Genomic DNA, 18,191 nt, shown 5'->3' with positions numbered 1-18,191 from the left:
CTTGATATCAGCCACTTCAGTTATGGTCCGGTGGTACATCCCATGCAGGGGTTTGTCCTCCCATGAGGATCTGTCCTCCAGCACTTTATCCTCTGCTCTTCATTGCCTGAGACATTCACTGAGCACACTGTCAGTTGGGGCCTTGAGCTTGATGTACTTATGCATCTTGGATGTTTCATCCTGGATTGTGGCTTCTACGCTCACTAGTCCTCGGCCTCCTTCCTTGCGGCTAGCATACAGTCTCAGGGTGCTGGATTTGGGATGGAACCCTCCATGCATGGTGAGGAGCTTTCGTGTTTTAACATCCGTGGTCTGTATCTCTTCCTTTGGCCATCTTATTATTCCTGCAGGGTATCTGATAACTGGCAGTGCGTAGCTGTTAATTGCCCGGGTCTTATTTTTGCCATTGAGCTGGCTTCTCAGAACTTGCCTTACTCGTTGGAGGTATTTAGCTGTTGCAGCTTTCCTTGTTGCCTGCTCCTGGTTGCCATTTGCCTGTGGAATTCCAAGGTACTTGTAACTGTCCTCGATGTCTGCTATTGTTCCTTCTGGGAGTGAGACCCCCCCTGTGTGGACTACCTTGCCTCTCTTTGTCACCAAAGATATATATAAAACATGGCCTTAAGACAGTATATCACATATTTTCAGATTCAAATATTTTATTTCCAAATATGGTTTGGCGAAATGATCTGATATACGCTGACATACCTGTGCATAGACATGCTGCTTTTGTTTTTCACCTTTATTTTTGTTTTGAATTTTTAAAGTTAAAACTAATTCCAATTTAACCTATTTTAATATAAAGCGTTTAAATGAATCAATAGATTCTAGTGTTTCTTTTTATTCGATCCTGCAGTTTAATTAAGTTTTCTTTAAATTAAGATCCTCCATTGTGGCAAATTAAGAAAATCTGTGTACATTTTTATGTGAAAACAGATGCCAAAAACACGGATTTGGTCATGGATTCAATAAGGGGACACAGCAATTTAGCCTATATAAACTAATAAATGTGATCTGACGTTTAATAAATGTTAAAGAACAAACAATATTTTAAATATAAAAAACACAATTCGGCGTGCAAACCTTTTTTCCTCCTTAAAAACGATAAACAAAAAGAGAGAAAAAAACACAACACATGGATAAAAGTTGATCTTTTGCGTTAGTAAACGTAAGAAAAAAACGTCACTGAAACTTTTAATAATAAGTCTGTAAATGTTGTGACCAGCGGTGTGCCAAATGTCCAACGGCCGTGAACGCAGCACCGCTGCGTTGGCTGGAGCGGTGTCCCGTTTGAGGACAGTCTGTGAACTCGGGAGGGGAAGTGCAGCTCCGTGGAAAAACTCCCAGGATTTACACTCTGCCATTTTGAGTGGAAAAACGCGGCCGCCGTCGGAGCTCAGACGTGTCCGTCCAGCAGCTGACATGACCCGAAGGAAGGAGCTCCACCGCTGAGTGCGTGAGTCCTCCCTTCACTCCACGTTTCCTCGCGTCTTGTTGACGGAGCTGGGATGTTTGAGGTGGCAGCAAATACGTCGTAAACTGTTTGTTTTGTTTGTTTGGAGCCTCGGCGCGCAGACTGACAGCCGCGGCTCAGCCGTGGGCGAAGTTACAACTTGAGTCTGAGCTGTCCGGAGAGTGGGCCCCCGAACCGGGACGTGGGCCTCTGTTGTGGATGACAGCGTGCAGGTTCTGTTTGTTTTTCCCCCCCTCAGAGTCCTTTTGGTTGATGAATCGGGGGGGACAGACAGAGGGGCTTACCGGCTACTCTGGTTGGTCCAAAGTGAAACAATCATCAGGACTTTTTTTAATAAATTGCAAAAGAATTCAATCTTTTTTTTGTTATCCTTTCCCCCCAAAATCTCCAAAAGTGCCAAGAGTTGTTTTTGTTAAACAGCTTATCATACAATCCCAAAACACTAAAATTCTGAGCACAACTGAAGAAATGTCAGTTTTTCTTTTCTTTTTTAAACATGTTCCCAGATTGAATCAGCTTTAGTTCCAGCAGGTTTTTTTTCTAATGTTGTTTTTTCTGTTCGTGCTTCTCTGAGCTGAACAAGTCTCCACAAAAACTGCAGTGAGAGCTGGAATCAAAGTATTTAACCCTCACAGAGCTGCATTTTCTGTGTTGGCACACAAAAGCTGCAAACCTTCTCCTGTGCTTTGTTGGACAGGCTCTGTGCTGTCAGGGATGCTCATGGAAACGGCTCATCACTTTTTTTCAGGGCTTACAAGCCACAGCTCATCATCACCCATTTAGCAGTCAAACACTACTTTATACATACTTTTTATTTTTTTTAATTTGAAATGCATGCTGCTGTGAGTGTTGGAAACACGCACAGGAACCCAATTTATCAGGAAACATCTGTTTTTTCCAAGTGCAATGTTTTTTTCTTTCTTTCTGTGGCTGAAAACATTTTCCCTTTAGTCATCATTTGTCAATATATGATCAGTCTGGACAACTTCCTATCACCGTGGGATACTTCACTTTTTCTTCCTCTTTTTTTGTTTGGAGCTTTTTTCCAGGACTGGATTTCAGGTTCGTCTGTGAAGCTGAGTCTGTGTTTTTTCCTCAGATAAAACGGTCTTTCTGAGCTATTTTATAGGTAAAAATTTAATCAATTTCTTCCGCGTTATGTGATTTTTGCTGTCATTTTGAGATGAATCTTAATATTTTTGTCTCCTTTCAGTTTCACATCTTCAAATTTAAGGAAATCCCACTCTGATCATCTTTTGATCTATTTTCAAAGCATTCTTAGAAGTCTTTTACTTAAGAATTATGGCTTCTTTTTTTTTTAACCAAAATCCAAAAACGTGTTGTTTTCTAGGACAAAAATGGCGAAAATATTTGAGCTAATCATACGGAGCTCAGACAAGGAAATCTCGCCCATTAAAAGAATGCTATTTTTTAAAGCCACAACCAATGACTGTATGGCAACTGGACTGAATGACCCCTCCCTTCTTGTGTTCCAAACAGGAAGTGCCCCAAAACCGCATAAACTTCTATTGAGAAATAAACAGCTATTACTCAGACATTGCGCCATTGTTTTTTTTTAAAAGACGTTCTTCATAATTCCAATTTTTTTCATGATTTTTTGTTGTTGTCTTTAGTGCAAATTATTAAAATTATGATCTGGCCAATCCGATGCCTCAAAAGTATGTGGTTTGACGTTCGAGACGTTGCCATAGAAATGTCGACTCGGATTGACTCGGATCAATCGCTGCTCACTGAGGACCTCTGGTTCCAACATGACGACATTCCTTTTGCAAAAATAAAAAAATAAAAAATAAGCCGATTGACTAAGCTTCATTTGATTGGAAGCGGAAGTGAACCTTTATCGATGACGTCACACTCCAGTTCTCTTATACAGTCACTGGCCACAACTACAATCTTTTTATTTTATTTTATTTTTTTTTCTTCACCCCCCCCCCCCCCCCCCGATTTACAATGATTTGAATATGGAAAAAAAATGCAACTTTTGACTTTAATTTTACATGAATATTTGTCCTACATCATTAGAAAAATGCCACAAAAACAAGTTGAAAACACAATTTTCCTCAAAGTGGAGTTTTGAGTGATTGTTTCTTCACAATAAACATCTGTTGGCTCCATTTCTCTGCGTTTTGGTTGGACGACTGTCTCTCCGTGTCCACGCTGCTGTTGATTTTTTGCGATGAGGATGACATTTGCTGCATGTTGGGACCAACGGAGCAGGGCCGGTATTTCCGGTGTCAAAGCGGCTTGTCCCTGAGGAATGTGTGGAATGTATTTCTTTGTCTGTAGATTTGGCAGCACGGCGGACTTGTTCCCGCTCTGTCTGTGTGAGATCCCAGGAAGGGACAGCAGATCAGGAAGTAGATAGTCAGACCTAACCCCCCCTCGACCATCACCTCCCAATAATCCATCAGAGTTTTGTCCCTCCAGTCAAATCTGATGGATGAGCGTGTGAACGTGTCAAACTTGTTTGGAGGATGCTCTCTGAAGGGGGTCCACTTCCTGGATTGGAGCCCCCACTTCCCTGTTTGTTTAGGAACTTTCCACTTGGATGTCTGCTTCATGCGTGGAGGGGGGGTGTAACTGTGTCTTTCTGTCCCTCTTATTTTATTTTTATGGGGAGATGAGGCATCAGCGGTTTTGCTCCGCGTCCTTTGAGCATGCTCAGTGCACAGCTGTCATCCAATCAGAAGCTGCGTAGGGTTGAGCGGGTCGTGCAGCTCCTTTACGTTTGCTGTCAAAATAGCCTCATGGGCTGATTTCTCTAACTAAATCGGTTCCCTGGGGGAGGGGGTTGTTGTCATTCATTTTCTGCTGATGCTCTCTCCAGGCTTCACGCCAAAGCAGCTGCTGGGTCACGTTGGGAGCTGCTCTCCCAGTTGACTTCATGCTGTTTTGGGAGGCTTCTGCTGCAACGTTGGGCTCACGTGTTGCGTTTTAGAGGAACTGTAGCATGACGGATTTTCCAACTTCCCACTTCCAGCTGTTCTCATAAGTTTCAATACAAATTAAAAGACTAAATAAAGCCAGCTTGTTATTTTTATTGTGGGTAAATTCACCCCATCGTTACCAGATATCCCTCCAATAAAAATGTAAGGCATGCTGGGAGGTTTTCTCTAATGATTTCTGTCTTTAAATGGCTGTTAGGGGTGCATTTTCCAACTTTGTGATGTGATAAAGTCTTATTAGTGCACTGAGAAAAGTTTCATGGCTTCTCCAGCCAGACTCGGTTGCCCACTGAAAATAAAGAGTTTACAAATTCTCTAATAAAAGCTGGATTGTTGATTCCAAGTCTGGGTCAGGTGGAGTTCAGCCTGAAATGCCAGGAAATTAGTTTTTAAGAAAATTCTTAAGGCTTTCAAGGAAAATAGTTTTTAATGCTAAGAATAGTTCTCACAGTTTCTTATCAAGTTTTTTCCTGCTCCGATTATCTTGTGATCTACTTTCAAAACGCACAACCATTTGAATAAAGAAATAATCAGATATGCAGTTTAGAGCTGAATTTTCTTTATTTTGGTCTTCCATCATCCAAAAAATACCACGAGAACATGCTAAAAACCAAAAACAAATTCATTACAGGGTGTCTTTAAGGGGATTTCTATGTATGTTATTGGAAAAAATACCAATTTAAGGAGATAAATTGACCAAAATAAGTTAATTAAAAACTAGAATTTGATTTCCTCTTAAATAAGGAGTAACACCGTGATGCATTCACTGCCTCTTAGAAATACAATTTAAAAATGTTGAAATCTGAAACATTTTCTACAAACGCAAATGAAGGCACACCTGTGCAATAATTATGCTGTCTAATCAGTACCTTGACATGGCACACCTGTGAGGTTGGACCGATTCTCTCAGCAAAGGAGAAGCACTCACTTCACTTCATTATGAAAGATGGGAGCAAAAACTAAAGTGTTTATATTTGACATTTATCGAACACTTTAGTTATTGTAAATGTAAAAATATTGATTGTGTTTTTTGTGTTTGCCTTACAGATGCAGAAGTTTCGGTTGGAAGACGGTTGATTTGAACTTTTCTGTCATGTGTTCCACAAAACCATCAAACTGGGTCACGTTTGATGATGACGGCGTGCCGCCCCCATCGCCTCAAAAGTCCCTGGAATCGCCAGGCGTCATGGCAGCGTCGGTGCCGCGCCCCAATGGTCTGAAGTCAGGGTTTCCTCCAATCAAAGATACTTCATGGAGCTCCGGAACCCCCCAACAGTCTTCCCAAAGCCGCCCAAGACCGAGACGGCAGGCTTCTGCTCCATGTGGATCAGCCCTTTCTGCTCCTTTGTGTAAAATTCCCAGCCCATCTCACTCCAACAAGAGCGCCTTCTCGAGGAGTTTCTCCTCGTCAGGCAGCTGTTTGTCATCCCCTGCATCAGAGTCTCTGAACCACTCCTCGGACAGACCCAGCCCTTTCCCCTCTTTCCACGGAAGCTCGGGACACTACAACCCGTTTTGGGAGGATTCGGGAAACGGCGCAGACGTGGACGGCTCCTCCTCGGACTCGGACGGGGACAACAGCCTGCCGAGATTCTTTATTCGCACCAAAGATGGCAGTGAACCTCCTCGCCCCCTGCTCCAGAGCACTTTCGCCCATGTTTGCAACAAACTGGAAAAGCTTCAAGCTGGCGCAGAGGACAAACTCGAGACGGTGGAAGAAGTGACAGACGGGAGGCGGAGCAGCTGCAAAACGGAGATTTTGAAAGAAGGTCCGTCGCAGTTTGTTCCTCGAGGTCTGTTCCGGAGCCAGAAGCGAGATGGTTGGCCCGTCATGCTCAGGATTCCCGAAAAAAAGAACCGCATGTCCTCTCGGCAGTGGGGGCCGATCTATCTCCGCTTGTTGCCTGGAGGGGTCCTCCAGATGTTCTACGAGAAAGGCCTGGAGAAACCGTACAAAGAGGTCCAGCTCCTGCCTCAGTGTAGACTCTCGGATCTCAGGGTGGAAAGTTACAGCGAGCCCCGAAAAGTCCTGACGGTCAAAGTGGAGCATTTCTCCTACACGGAGAAGAAACGCTATCACCCAAAGGTGGAGGTCAGCCACGAGGCGGAAGTGGAGCAGCTGCTCAAGTTCGGCTCCACCGTCCATGAGGACATGGAGGATTTGGTAGCCTCTATGGAGGAGGAGATTTTTAAACTGGGGGCGCCTCACCAGCAGAGCCGGCACTACGAGGAGCAGGAGCTGTCTCTGCAGATCACCGATCACATTTGGATCCAGCTGGATAAGTGTGGGGAGGTCATGGAGCGAGCAGCCTTCAGTCAGGTTCACTGCCTTGCTTTCCTGAACGGACACGGCGGCTGTTTCCTCGCCCTCAACGACCTGGGGCTGCTAAGATCTGACTCCAGCTACGGGTCCGAGGACAGCGGCGAGCTCTGGATGGAGATCGCAGACTGCCATTTCCACAGATGTGTCAACGAGACAGAGTTTAAGAGGTCCAGGTTAATTAAGTTCTCCCCTCCAGATGCGTGTAGGGTGGAGCTGATGCGGTACAAAACCACAGCTTTGGGTTGCACGGACATGCCCTTCTCGGTCAAAGCTGTGGTCACAGTTCAAGGAGCTTACGTGGAGCTCCAAGCTTTCCTCAACATGTCAGGCCCTTTCCTGTCCTCCCTCAGGGCCTCTGGCGCTTACTTCCCGCTCTGTGAGAATGTGGTGATCCGTGTGCCGGTCCCAGGCCACTGGGTCAGAGTGACCCAGACTGCAGGTTTACTGCGGCAGAGGTCGCTGAAGGCCAGGATGAACAGAAACACCTGCCTGGGCTCGGTGGGGGCTGCAGATTCGCAGCCCGTCGTGCAGGTGTCGATCGGCTCCATCAAGTACGAAAGTGTGTATTCCGCCATCGTGTGGAGGATCGACAAGCTGCCGGCGAAGAACACGGGTAACATTTTTCTGCTTTGCGTCAGCAAGATTTGAATTGATCTTTTTTTCCAACGCTTCTGCTTTAACCCTGTAAACCTCGCTACTTCAAAGAATTGACAGGAGTTTCAAATTTTGTGGATAAATGATGTTTCTTAAACCTTTTTGATGAAATCCACAAATCATTTTTGCAATGTATGTAATATAGATGGAATCACTTATATGATCTGTTGAGTGATTTGGTAAAGTTTTTAGTCACAACAAAGTTGATTGGGGGAAAAAAAAAACACCTATGTCTCTAATTTGATCCACACATTTTAAAATTATTTATGAAAATTTTTGCATTTTAAAAAATGAATAACAGATGAGTCATTCTCAGCATAAAGTTTTTTGAAAATTGGCAAAGCTTTTCCCATCAAGCGTTTTTGAGATTTCAGGGAAGCAGCAATCATAAAATAGAAGATAATATGGAGGTATAACAGGTTTTTAAAGACCCACTTTCAACATGCTCTTGTGGCATTTTCTGGCTTTAGAGGACATCCATTAAGAAAAATAAGCTTGAAATTGCATTTATTTAATATTTAATATTTAAATCGTTGTGTTTTAGAGCAGACAAAAAAAATGCTGTTGGTGGAAAAAGAGCTTGTTTGTGACGTAGAAAATCTGCTGCTTCGCTCCGTAGACAAGTAGATCCATGTACGTCTTTGTTTTCCTCTTCCGACCTGGCATCCAGCTCAAAACTGTACGGCTGGATAGCTCCAATATTGCTCGCCGTTTTTGTTGCTCAGGCGATGTTAGTTCGGAGGTATGAGGGACAAATTACGTCCCAGAAAACGATGCAGGTTTTTGGATTTTGGCTAAAACGGCATAATCATAGTTCAAAGACATCTGGGAACACTAAATAGATCTTATAAATTAGATAGAGGTCTTAGAAGTGTGTACATCAATATGATACATGTTTATATGGGGTTAAATAAATAAAAAAGTACTTTTCGACTAGTTATCCCTCTAGAAGCATCTTATCTGAACACTTTAATCGTTGGCTCTCAGCCTTGGATTGCCCCGCCGGAGCTTAAGACCTTTGTTGTGTCTGCGGTTTTTGCAGCCGTGGATCACCCCCACTCGTTTTCCTGCAAACTGGAGCTGGGATCCGATCAGGAGATCCCGGACGACTGGTACCCTTTTGTCACCATGGAGGCAGAAATCATGGGCGCAGTGGTGTCGCAGACCAGGGTGAAGTCCCTCGGCACGGCGAGCGACATCCAGCCGCAGAAACACGTGACCAGCTGGACGCGCTACCACTGCCAGGTGAGACGTCTCATCGCCGGCCCCACCTCCCCGCCGCCCGTCTGTGACTCACCACACTGGATGTGTTGCAGGTGGAAGTGGAGAAGAAGTGGATCGAAACGGGCTCACAGAGGAACGCTGGCTGTATGACGCAGTGACGGTCGCAGGAAGACGCCATCTCTTTGGTTCAGGAAAAGGGACGACAAAAATGAACATGTTTTGCTTTAATATCTGTCAAAATCATGAAATTGCTCATAATCTGGTATTATTTCTCATTAAGGTTAATATTATGGTGCATTCTTAAGCCGAGACTGAATATTTCTAGATTAAATAAACCATCTGTCAGTCTTTTTGCATAGCACTTTACATTTTATGGGTTTATTAAGACTACGATTCCTCCTTATACTACTGTGTACACATAAGCTTGCATTTGCATCATCTGCACTGTCCTCTAGCAGCCTTGATAAATGCACGCATCGTGTTTAATGTGAGATAAACAACTTAAGTGATGTTCTGTTCTGTGACAAGATAATTCTGTGCAGATGTTTGGGTTTGGCACTTAAAATTCTTTTTTGTGTGTGTGAGTGTGTGTGTGTGTGTGTGTGTCCGTTTTCTCTCTGTGAATCCATCAGTCTGATACGATTAAGAGCACAAAGAGGCTAAAGCAGCAGTTAGACCTGAACTGCAAACCCTGCAGAACGGCTTTTAAAAGTCATTTAGTGCCGATTCAGCCGTAAAACGAAACACCTACTGTGCAAATGTAGGTGATGAAATGCTATTACTTTAGTTGCTCGTCTCACATTGACCTTTGACTTTAGAAACAGGTTGTGTTACTGAGGACTGTAATTTTATTTAAATGTTTATTTTAAAATGTTTTTCTGTCTTTAGGTTGTGAATAAATCAAAACCTTTAAGTCTTAAAATGGTGAAGGGCTACAACGTAAACCTTAAATGGGCTATCTGTCTTGAGCTTGATATTTTTAATGTACATAAAGAGTAAAAATTTACCATGACATGCCACGATTTGTGCTTTTATAGGTTTAGGAAAACTGGAGTGAAAGAATAAATCAAATGTTTATATTTTCTTATTCTTTGAATAAAGAAACACATTTTTTTTCTAAATGTTCAGAGAAAGAGATATGTTGGAGCTGCTCGTTGCTACAAAATAAATGATTTTTCTGTAAAGTGTCTTTTATTTAAAAGGGTCATTTGTGTTTTGAAATCTTTTTTTAATGCTTTTTTTTAATTATATTTTGAACACTGCACAGGTGTTTGTGTGTCAGTTTTCATGCACGTCATTGTGGGAATGTGTTATGTAAACCTTTATGACAGAAAAACATCAATCTGAGTCTCTTCCCTTTAGTTTGATCTCAATATTAAAGGTGTTTGCATGTAAACAGACTTTTCTTATAACTGTAGGGGGCAGTGTTTGTATTAGTAATCACCTCTAAGAGCTCCCAAAAACCCAAAAAATGAATGCTAGTTAACAGTTAAAAACCCTTTTTCTCCTTGATTCTACTAAAAAAAGATACTATTTTTTTTTACATAAATAAATAAAATTTGAAGGGATTTGGAAAAAATTGTAGCAGATTCATATTGCTTTTTTTTAACTTTTAGTGTCATTTCAGAGGTTCTGATTCAGGAATACCATTAAGTAGATGTTTATGACTCTTGCCTCTGGTATCTCACACATTCTTAAATTGTTAAAGTCTTAAATAATTTTATTGGTGCCCTCACTATACAGATCTGCGTCAGATGAGTTGATGAAAGTCTTGGCATGAAATAGTCAAGTATACTTATCCAAAGAAGTATTCAATTAGTATAGGGCCTATACTACATGTCCACGGCCTATAGTAGACTTGCTATGCTAAATACTCAAGTATACTTCAAAAAATAAACTTCAAGGATGTTGTAATTGTGGGATGGAGGGCTTTATAAAAGCATTAGAAAAGCTTATTGTTTAGAATCAACCAAAATGTGGAAATTGAAGACAACAATCACAAGCACTATAGGGATGTAAAGGATACAGAAAATCAATCTGTTACTGAGAGTAACAGCAGTATCTGTTGAAAACCACAGATACAAACAAGATTATGTTGCTATAAAGGTATAGAATTGAGCAGGAAGTAATCGATTTCTGTTATGTTTCTCTTTTCTACTGTCTTTGCCATTTCCTGCAGATGTGATGGAAGCACAAAAAGCGTCCAATCACAAGCTTGCTTCCACCAAGTTGGGGTCAATTACAATGGACTGAACCACAGCGAGGGATGTGTGTTGTGCTGTAAACATATGATAATCCCTTTTTACCCCCACAGCACTTCAAACAATCCCTGAATGAATCAAAACGACACTTTTTTACCACATTAGACAAAGCCAGAATGTCTGATTTTTACACGTGAAGCTGATATTTTCTTTGTTTGTTGTTTAAATTAAAAACGTGCCAGTAAGAAAAGTTAAAAACAGAGAAGTTCCTCTGTTAAGAGGCATTTTCATTTATAGTTTTAAACACCAAATATTTCATAAATATCTAGATTGTAGTGATTTAAGTAAAAGAATCGGACTGTATTGTAACGCCACAAACTTTAATCTTCTATGTCTGGATTCATGAACCACGTATTGTGATGATGTGTCTGTCAGTCTATCGCTGACAGATACTGAATTATGGTAAACATTCTTTTTTTTTTAAAATACAGTGCAGCAGTCCTAACTACACAACTGTCAGTTGTGTAATTAGGACTGCTGCACTATATTTTGAGACAGAAACTTCATCACTGAAACAAGACAGATTATTTGTGAAGATGTCAAAAGTTTCTCCTTTGCTTGAGAAACAAATACAAATAAAATCAAAGGATCCTTGGTAACGTTTTTTGAACTCTCTTCTGTTTAGTTCAAAGGTCCTTGGTTTTATCCTTCATTGTATTTTTATCTTTAAAGATCAGAAAAATTGGTCTTGAGGACAAATCAGTAGTTCGAAGAGGCTTTAACTGTGGTGATGAAAACATTAGACCTTAAAAGTGATGCATCATGGTACACAGATGACAAAACCACCAATCATAACTTCAAAAGGTTATGCTTGTGTACCATGTGCCTTTTTCCTCTTTAAATTATTTCTTCTTCTTCCACTTTCGGCTTCTCCCATCAGGGGTCGCCACAGCGAACAAGTCGCATGGTAAATTTGGCAATGTTTTACGCCGGATGCCCTTCCTGACGCAACCTTCTCTAACCGAGCTTGGAACCGGCAGAGGTAGAGAAGGGAACAGGGAGCAGCCTGGAGTCGAACCTGGGTTTCACGGACGGAAGGCGCCGCAAACCAGCACGAGCTAAACTGGCTCCCCTCCTCTTTAAATTATTTAAATTATAATTAAATTCTCAATTATCATGTCTCTGACTGATCCCAAAAGAAGCTCATGCCGCTACACTTCTGCCCTGAGGAAACACTGGATACAGCGATTATACTCTTTTTAATTTATATCTTTTTACTTTTTGTTATGTATACTGTATTTGTATCTTTTTCTATGGACCACATCTGAGTCTGAAATAAAAGTGTGTTTTACATGTATGTGCCTAGATGCCCTGGTTTTTAAATAATGGATCCTCATCTCATCAAGACTCAGCTTGATGAAGATTGAAGAAACCTGTGTGTCCTAGAGGGGCACACAGGTGTCTTTCCAAACAGACAGAAGTGGTCACATTCCCCGTCCTTCTGGAATCATGCTGACTAATACAGGTCCAGTGGTGAGCAATCCTACTTTTAAAGTCCCTTTAGGCTTGTTTTTGCTAACCCAGTTTAGTTTGATGACTATTCTTGAAGGCTCTACACTATATTGTGGAGAACTCAAAAGTTACTTTAAATATTCAGATGTTGGTGTTAAAGCTAAAAGGTGAAAAAAACAAGGTTGGATTAGATTAATGAAAAAACTTCTGTTTTTAAAAATGTAGGCCAAACTCTACCTGTCCATAATCGACGATGTGATTGACAGTATGAAGGAGCTCTTCTTGGATGAAGGGATTGAAGATCGGGTTTTGGATGATTTAAGACATGTGGGTTCGATGCACAACTTTGCCACTTTGTGCGTGAGAAAGGAGGTTTTCTATTTATTTATCTGCTGTGCAGCTCTGGGAGTCAAAGGTGTTGCAGTCCAAAGCAATAGATGACCACAGAAGGAACAACATCAACTCCTCAAACTTTGTGCTGCAGCTTCCAGCTGGTTACCAACAGACTGAACCGGATCTTGCAGGTAACATCATTTATTTACATTAATGTGGCAAAGATTTATACTGCAGGGCATCCATTTTTTTGTGTATTTTTGTGTATGAATTGTTCAAGGTTTTTCCACAAAGGCTGTTCCTTTTTAATTGATCTGCCTTTCCCTCCATGATTTCTGCCCTCAGCTCCAGCTGTGATACCTGCAGCTCAGAACTTCAACAGTTTTCCAGTCAAGGCAAGTTCTCCCATTGAATTTGCAATTGCATGGCCCGTCTGTGTGAAGGGACCTGTTGACAGACGGGTTCTGACAGAACTGTGGAAGGAATTGGCCTCAGGAGTTCTAAACATGGAAAATGGCTCGTGCAAAAAGACACAGTGACTATTTTAAATGCTGATGACTCTAATAACTTTTTAAAAAAAGTTTGATTTAGTCACTCTTCTGCACAGACTTTCTTACGGAGACCGTGACCTGACATGGGTTAATAAAGAAAAGGCAAATTCTATCCCCTTCAAATTTGGTTTAAGTCTTTGTTTTGTTTTTTATTTTATTCATTTATCCGATCTTAGGTCTGCTGCATTAGAAATGAATGTGAGCTTTAGGGGCACAATTCTGATAAAGATTGAAACTAAATGTTTAAAAAATAATGAAAGAGTTTATTTATTTTTTACATGTTGCTGCATTTGTCTGGCGATGGTGGACATGCGTGGAGAAACTTCAACTCAAAAGTGCATTTCTGAGCATTTCTTTACTCAAACTGTTGTGAATCAGGAGCAGACGCTAAAATTCAAGTACGTCTTTTTTCTTGTCCGAGTTGGCATCTGGCTCAAAACCGTACAGCTGGACAGCTCAAACGTTGCTCGCCATTTTCGTTGCATCGATAATGTTGGTAAGGTAAAGGGCTGCCACGCAGGAATCCAGCGTTCGATTCCCGGAGGGGAATAAACAATGGTACTGGGGCAATTACCATATCAATGGGGGTCCTTGGGCAAGACCCTTAACGCTACTGCCTCCCGAGTGCGGTTCAGCTGCAGCTCACCGCTCCCCCAGGGGATGGGTCGAATGGGGAGAAAAATTTATAAATAGGGTATCAATTATTATGTTATGCTGGGGTTGTGAAGGGATGTAAGCTAGTGGGAGAGCGCATAAAAAGATGGGTGTTGGGAAGGGGGGTTGGGTTGCTTTGCTCCAACAGCCCACAGCTCAGATATGGATTTTAATGTACTGCCGCTCTGCAGAAACTATGTCCCAGGAAATGACTTTTAATTGTTTCTAGTTTTTTTATTTATTTATTTTTGGCTAAAAACAGCATAATCACAATGAAGACCACTGGGAAAGCTTTGAAAATAGATCTAGCATAGTTATGATGCATAACAGACTTTTAGATTTTAATTAGTGCTCGTATTGAACAGCAGACACAATGAGTGCTTTTGAAATCCCATAACAAACGTGCTATAAAACAAAGAAAATGTCGATTTAAATGTTTTCTTCACTAAAAGTATCTTGATTTTTCTTTTTTTTTCACTTAACTTTCCCTTTTTTTGTTTGCCTACATGGATTCATCAGCCTGTCTTTGATTTGCCATAAATGTAGTGAGTTGCATAATCTCTTAATCATGACCTTGGTTAATTGCAGAAGAATTCGGGGCCCCTGGCGACGTTTTCCCTTCCCGCTTCTCTGGCGTACCCAGTGCAGATACCAGCTGGAGTCACCCTGCAAACAGCCTCAGGTGCACAGCAGCTTCAAACCACAGTTTGTAGCTGGAAGTTTGAAACGACCTTTCCCTCTGTTCCTTCAAGGTCAGCTGTACAAAGTGAACGTTCCCGTCGTGGTTTCCCAGGCCCAAGCAGGACAGCAGCCTGCATCGCACCCCCCACCCAGAGTCACAGAGTGGCGGGACGCCCCGGCCCTCCAGCCAGCTGTGGTTCCACCTCATCCCGTTCCTCCACGTGTGCCGGAGCCGTCTGCTCTCCCCGCCTCCTCCATCACACATCCAAGGCCCAGTCTGCCGCTTTGTCAGGAGAGCAGCCTTCCCCACATAGACCTCACACTGGGAGATAATGAGCCAACTCCTCCACCTGAACCTGTGAACGTCTCCACGACTGCCTCACCCTGCACTCAATTGTTAGACCTCCAGATCCGCGCAGAGGAGGCCTTGGCGCAAACGACAAAGGGCAGAGACATTTATGACATCCTGAAAGAGGTGATTGAGAAGGAGACGGAGAAAGTTGAAAGGAGCAGGGATGTAGCAGCTGGAAACTCCAGCAGTCGGTCTGAAGCTGCTCTTCAGGTAAACTCCATGATTTCACTAATGCTTTTTCCTAGAACATCGTCAAAGCTTTGCTCCAGCTGTGTACAATAGTTCCTCATGTGTGAGTTGTTCCGTGTTCGGGGAGCGGGAACCGTGCTGAGGTCAGGTGATTCCTGGAACTTCACATTCTACTGCCTGCAGTTCTTTGGATTACTAATACTTGTTAGGATGTCATTTTTACTGGAGGAACTTCTTTCAATCTATTTTTCCAAACTTAGACAGAACCTATTTTTTTCTTTTTCTGAGTGGATTCAGTTGGTGTAATCTGCTCTAATTTGCAGCTTTTTACAACCTGGGATCAGATTCCAAAGATTAATTTTCCTAATAAATGTCTTTGCCAAGTCTTAATTCAGGAGCCTAGGCAGTAATGCACCTATTATCCATTCTACTTTTCCTTTGCTAACCCTATAGAAACACAGTTATAGTGCTTTTTAACTTAAATTTTCCTTTCCTAAGTGACTTATAAAACAGCTGAGTTGGCCTCCTTTCATTCCATTGTTTAAAATTTGTGTAGGGTTGTCATTTTCCCACAAACAAGGTCCACAAACCAAAAAGATTCAAAATGAATTAAAATCTATATATCCATTTTTCATTTAGTGTTCGACACGATAAATGAAAATGCCTGTTAAAAACACTTTTAAATCTGACCAGCAATTCCCCCCCCCATAACGGCTTCAAATATAAAAATCTGACATACTGGGTCTTTTAGACCTTTTTTTGTTCTTTTTAGTTAGTGTTATACATTTATTCAGGTATTGTTTGAAGTGCTGTGGAGAAAAAAAAGGTCATTATTTTTTTAGTCAACACATCCCTCACTGTGGTTCACTTTCAGTTTATTGAAACTTTGGTGCATTGACTGTATATGAGAACTGGACTGAACAACCCCTCCACACTGGCGGTCAAAACAGGAAGAAAATCTCCAAGAAAATCTCAGACTTCTATAAAAAAATAACCCGCTATTACTCATTCTATTGGTCAAAATAACCATTCTTTCCCTGATACATCTTTTTAACATGTTGTTGATAACCTAATTATTTTTTTTTCAAACTTTTGCTGTGAAGTGAAAGTTATTAAAGTCATAAACGGACCAATCTGAATCATGGGAGGTTGCTTTGCATCAAACCTTAGCTTTTCAAGAATTTTCCTGATCTTGCTTTCAGTGGAAGGGGTGTGGCCTTCAAACATTCTAGCTACTGATTGGAGAGTGGTTCTAAAAGTGTAGACTAAGACCAACGTGGACCAATCACGCCTTTTTGAGGACATCTGGTTCGACATCGACAAATTGGTTGGAACCGGAGGCAAACCTCTTCTACGTCACACTTGCTCAGTCCAGTTCTCTATACAGTCGATGCTTGGTAGAAGCAAGCTTGTATTCGTACTTTTCGGATTTGTTTGCATCACATGTACATAAACAAACGGGGGGAGACGCAACATGAAGAGTAACTGACAGTTTGCCAGAAACCATTTTACTTCCAAATCCATTTTTGTACCTTTTTGTCAACATAATCTTGTATCTGGTTTTCAACCAATTCTGCTGTTACTCCGTGTGCTTGATTTAGTTATTTTTTTAACATGTATCTTTATCTTTTACATTACTAAATTTTTGCCCCATCTAGTTCTGCGATTACATTGGCACAAAAAACCCTGACTGAAACAAACCAGAAGGACATTTTTGGCTCACTCAGAAACTGCACTTGATTTTAAATTTGAATAATTTCAAATATTTGTTTCTGAAATTCAAAATTAAAAGTGTTTAGGTGATTCTATCTCTAGGCCCCTAGTCTTTAAATGTAACAAATAATGTCCACATTGCAAAAACTGATTCTTAAAGTTACAAAAAACAAACGTTTTGGCTTTTAAACTTTGAAATAAGCACTTTTGGGATTATTTCTGGGGGCCTATTTAGATATAAATGACATACTTCTTTTGTTTTTAGGTTCGACCTTAAATGCGTTTAGAAAGTGTTCTCCAAAACAAAATGTCTCTTTCAGGCTTTAAAGCGGAGGGTTGGATCTTCTCAAAGTTTATTTCTCTGCAAGAATCTGACTTTTTTTTTTTTCTTTTCTTCCTGTAAAGCAGGACTATAACGCCCTGTCTGACATCATTCAGCTGGATGGTCCAGCAGACAACTCTGACCACGAGGAGGACGAGGAGGTTCCCTTGCAGGAGAATGACTTTCTTGGCTTGATCAATGCTGAGGTCATCAAGGCCCTGCAGGAAGAAAATGAAAGCAGCGACAGCAACAGCGTGGCCAGCAGCAGCAGCAGCAGTGGAGGAATCGATGAGCTCGCTGATGTAGAAGAAGGGGTAGGAGATTCTGCTCTGAATGCTTTTGGTTCATATTTGCAGATATAATGTAAAATGTTTGCTAATTTGCTTCCTCCAAAATTGGATTATTAGGATCCTTTGAATTCAGGTGATGATGTGGTTGAACAGGACATCCCGGACCTTTTTGACACCGACAATGTCATTGTTTGCCAGTATGACAAAGTAAGAACATTGTGTCTCTTTATGGATCGTTTCCTGACTCTCAAAGCACCGCACTGAAGGCTGATGGGAGGGGGGAAAAAAATAGCAAATTCTTCTTTGTGTTACAGATTCACCGCAGCAAGAATCGCTGGAAGTTTCATCTAAAAGACGGGGTGATATGTTACGGAGGTCGGGACTATGTGTTCTCCAAAGCTGTTGGGGAAGCAGAGTGGTAATGAGCTCCTAGAGAGCAAGTGGGGGAAAAACAGGAAGCGGTGATAAAATGTGTAAATTATTTCTCCTTGGTTGTGATATCGTATGCTTTAAAAGTTCAGACACAAATGTGTTAATATCAGAGAAAAACTAAGACTTTGTCGATTTCTTTCTCAAGTTGTTGGTAGCCATGTTTGTATTTATCATTCTCTTAATTAGTAGCATCATTTTCTGCTTACAAATTTGATTTTTACAGTTTGTTTCCCTTTCAGGTTACAAATAAACTTATACATTGCATTCCCCCATTTTTTCCCCCCACTCTTTTCTTTAGTATTTTCAGTGCTCTATGTAAA

At 41.4% G+C, this 18,191-nt stretch overlaps 1 protein-coding gene across 1 annotated transcript; it reads left to right on the top strand.

Moving 5' to 3' along the window:
* Nucleotides 1-1,226: 1,226 nt before the first annotated feature.
* ston1 (stonin 1) lies at nt 1,227-18,136 on the top strand. Its single transcript, XM_011484649.4, has 11 exons — nt 1,227-1,456; nt 5,488-7,376; nt 8,460-8,662; nt 12,580-12,681; nt 12,755-12,878; nt 13,033-13,082; nt 14,481-14,574; nt 14,645-15,135; nt 17,233-17,463; nt 17,557-17,646; nt 17,754-18,136. The coding sequence occupies exons 2-11, from the start codon at nt 5,534-5,536 to the stop codon at nt 17,859-17,861; spliced, it is 3,336 nt and encodes a 1,111-aa protein (XP_011482951.1). The 5' UTR covers nt 1,227-1,456; nt 5,488-5,533; the 3' UTR covers nt 17,862-18,136.
* Nucleotides 18,137-18,191: the final 55 nt, after the last annotated feature.

The sequence above is a fragment of the Oryzias latipes genome, chromosome 15 (genome assembly GCF_053564925.1).
Source record: "Oryzias latipes strain Hd-rR chromosome 15, Olatipes_Hd-rR_3.1".
NCBI classification, from domain to species: Eukaryota; Metazoa; Chordata; class Actinopteri; order Beloniformes; family Adrianichthyidae; genus Oryzias; species Oryzias latipes.
Note: the sequence above shows the minus strand (reverse complement) of the source record. Positions and strands in the feature narration are given on the sequence as shown.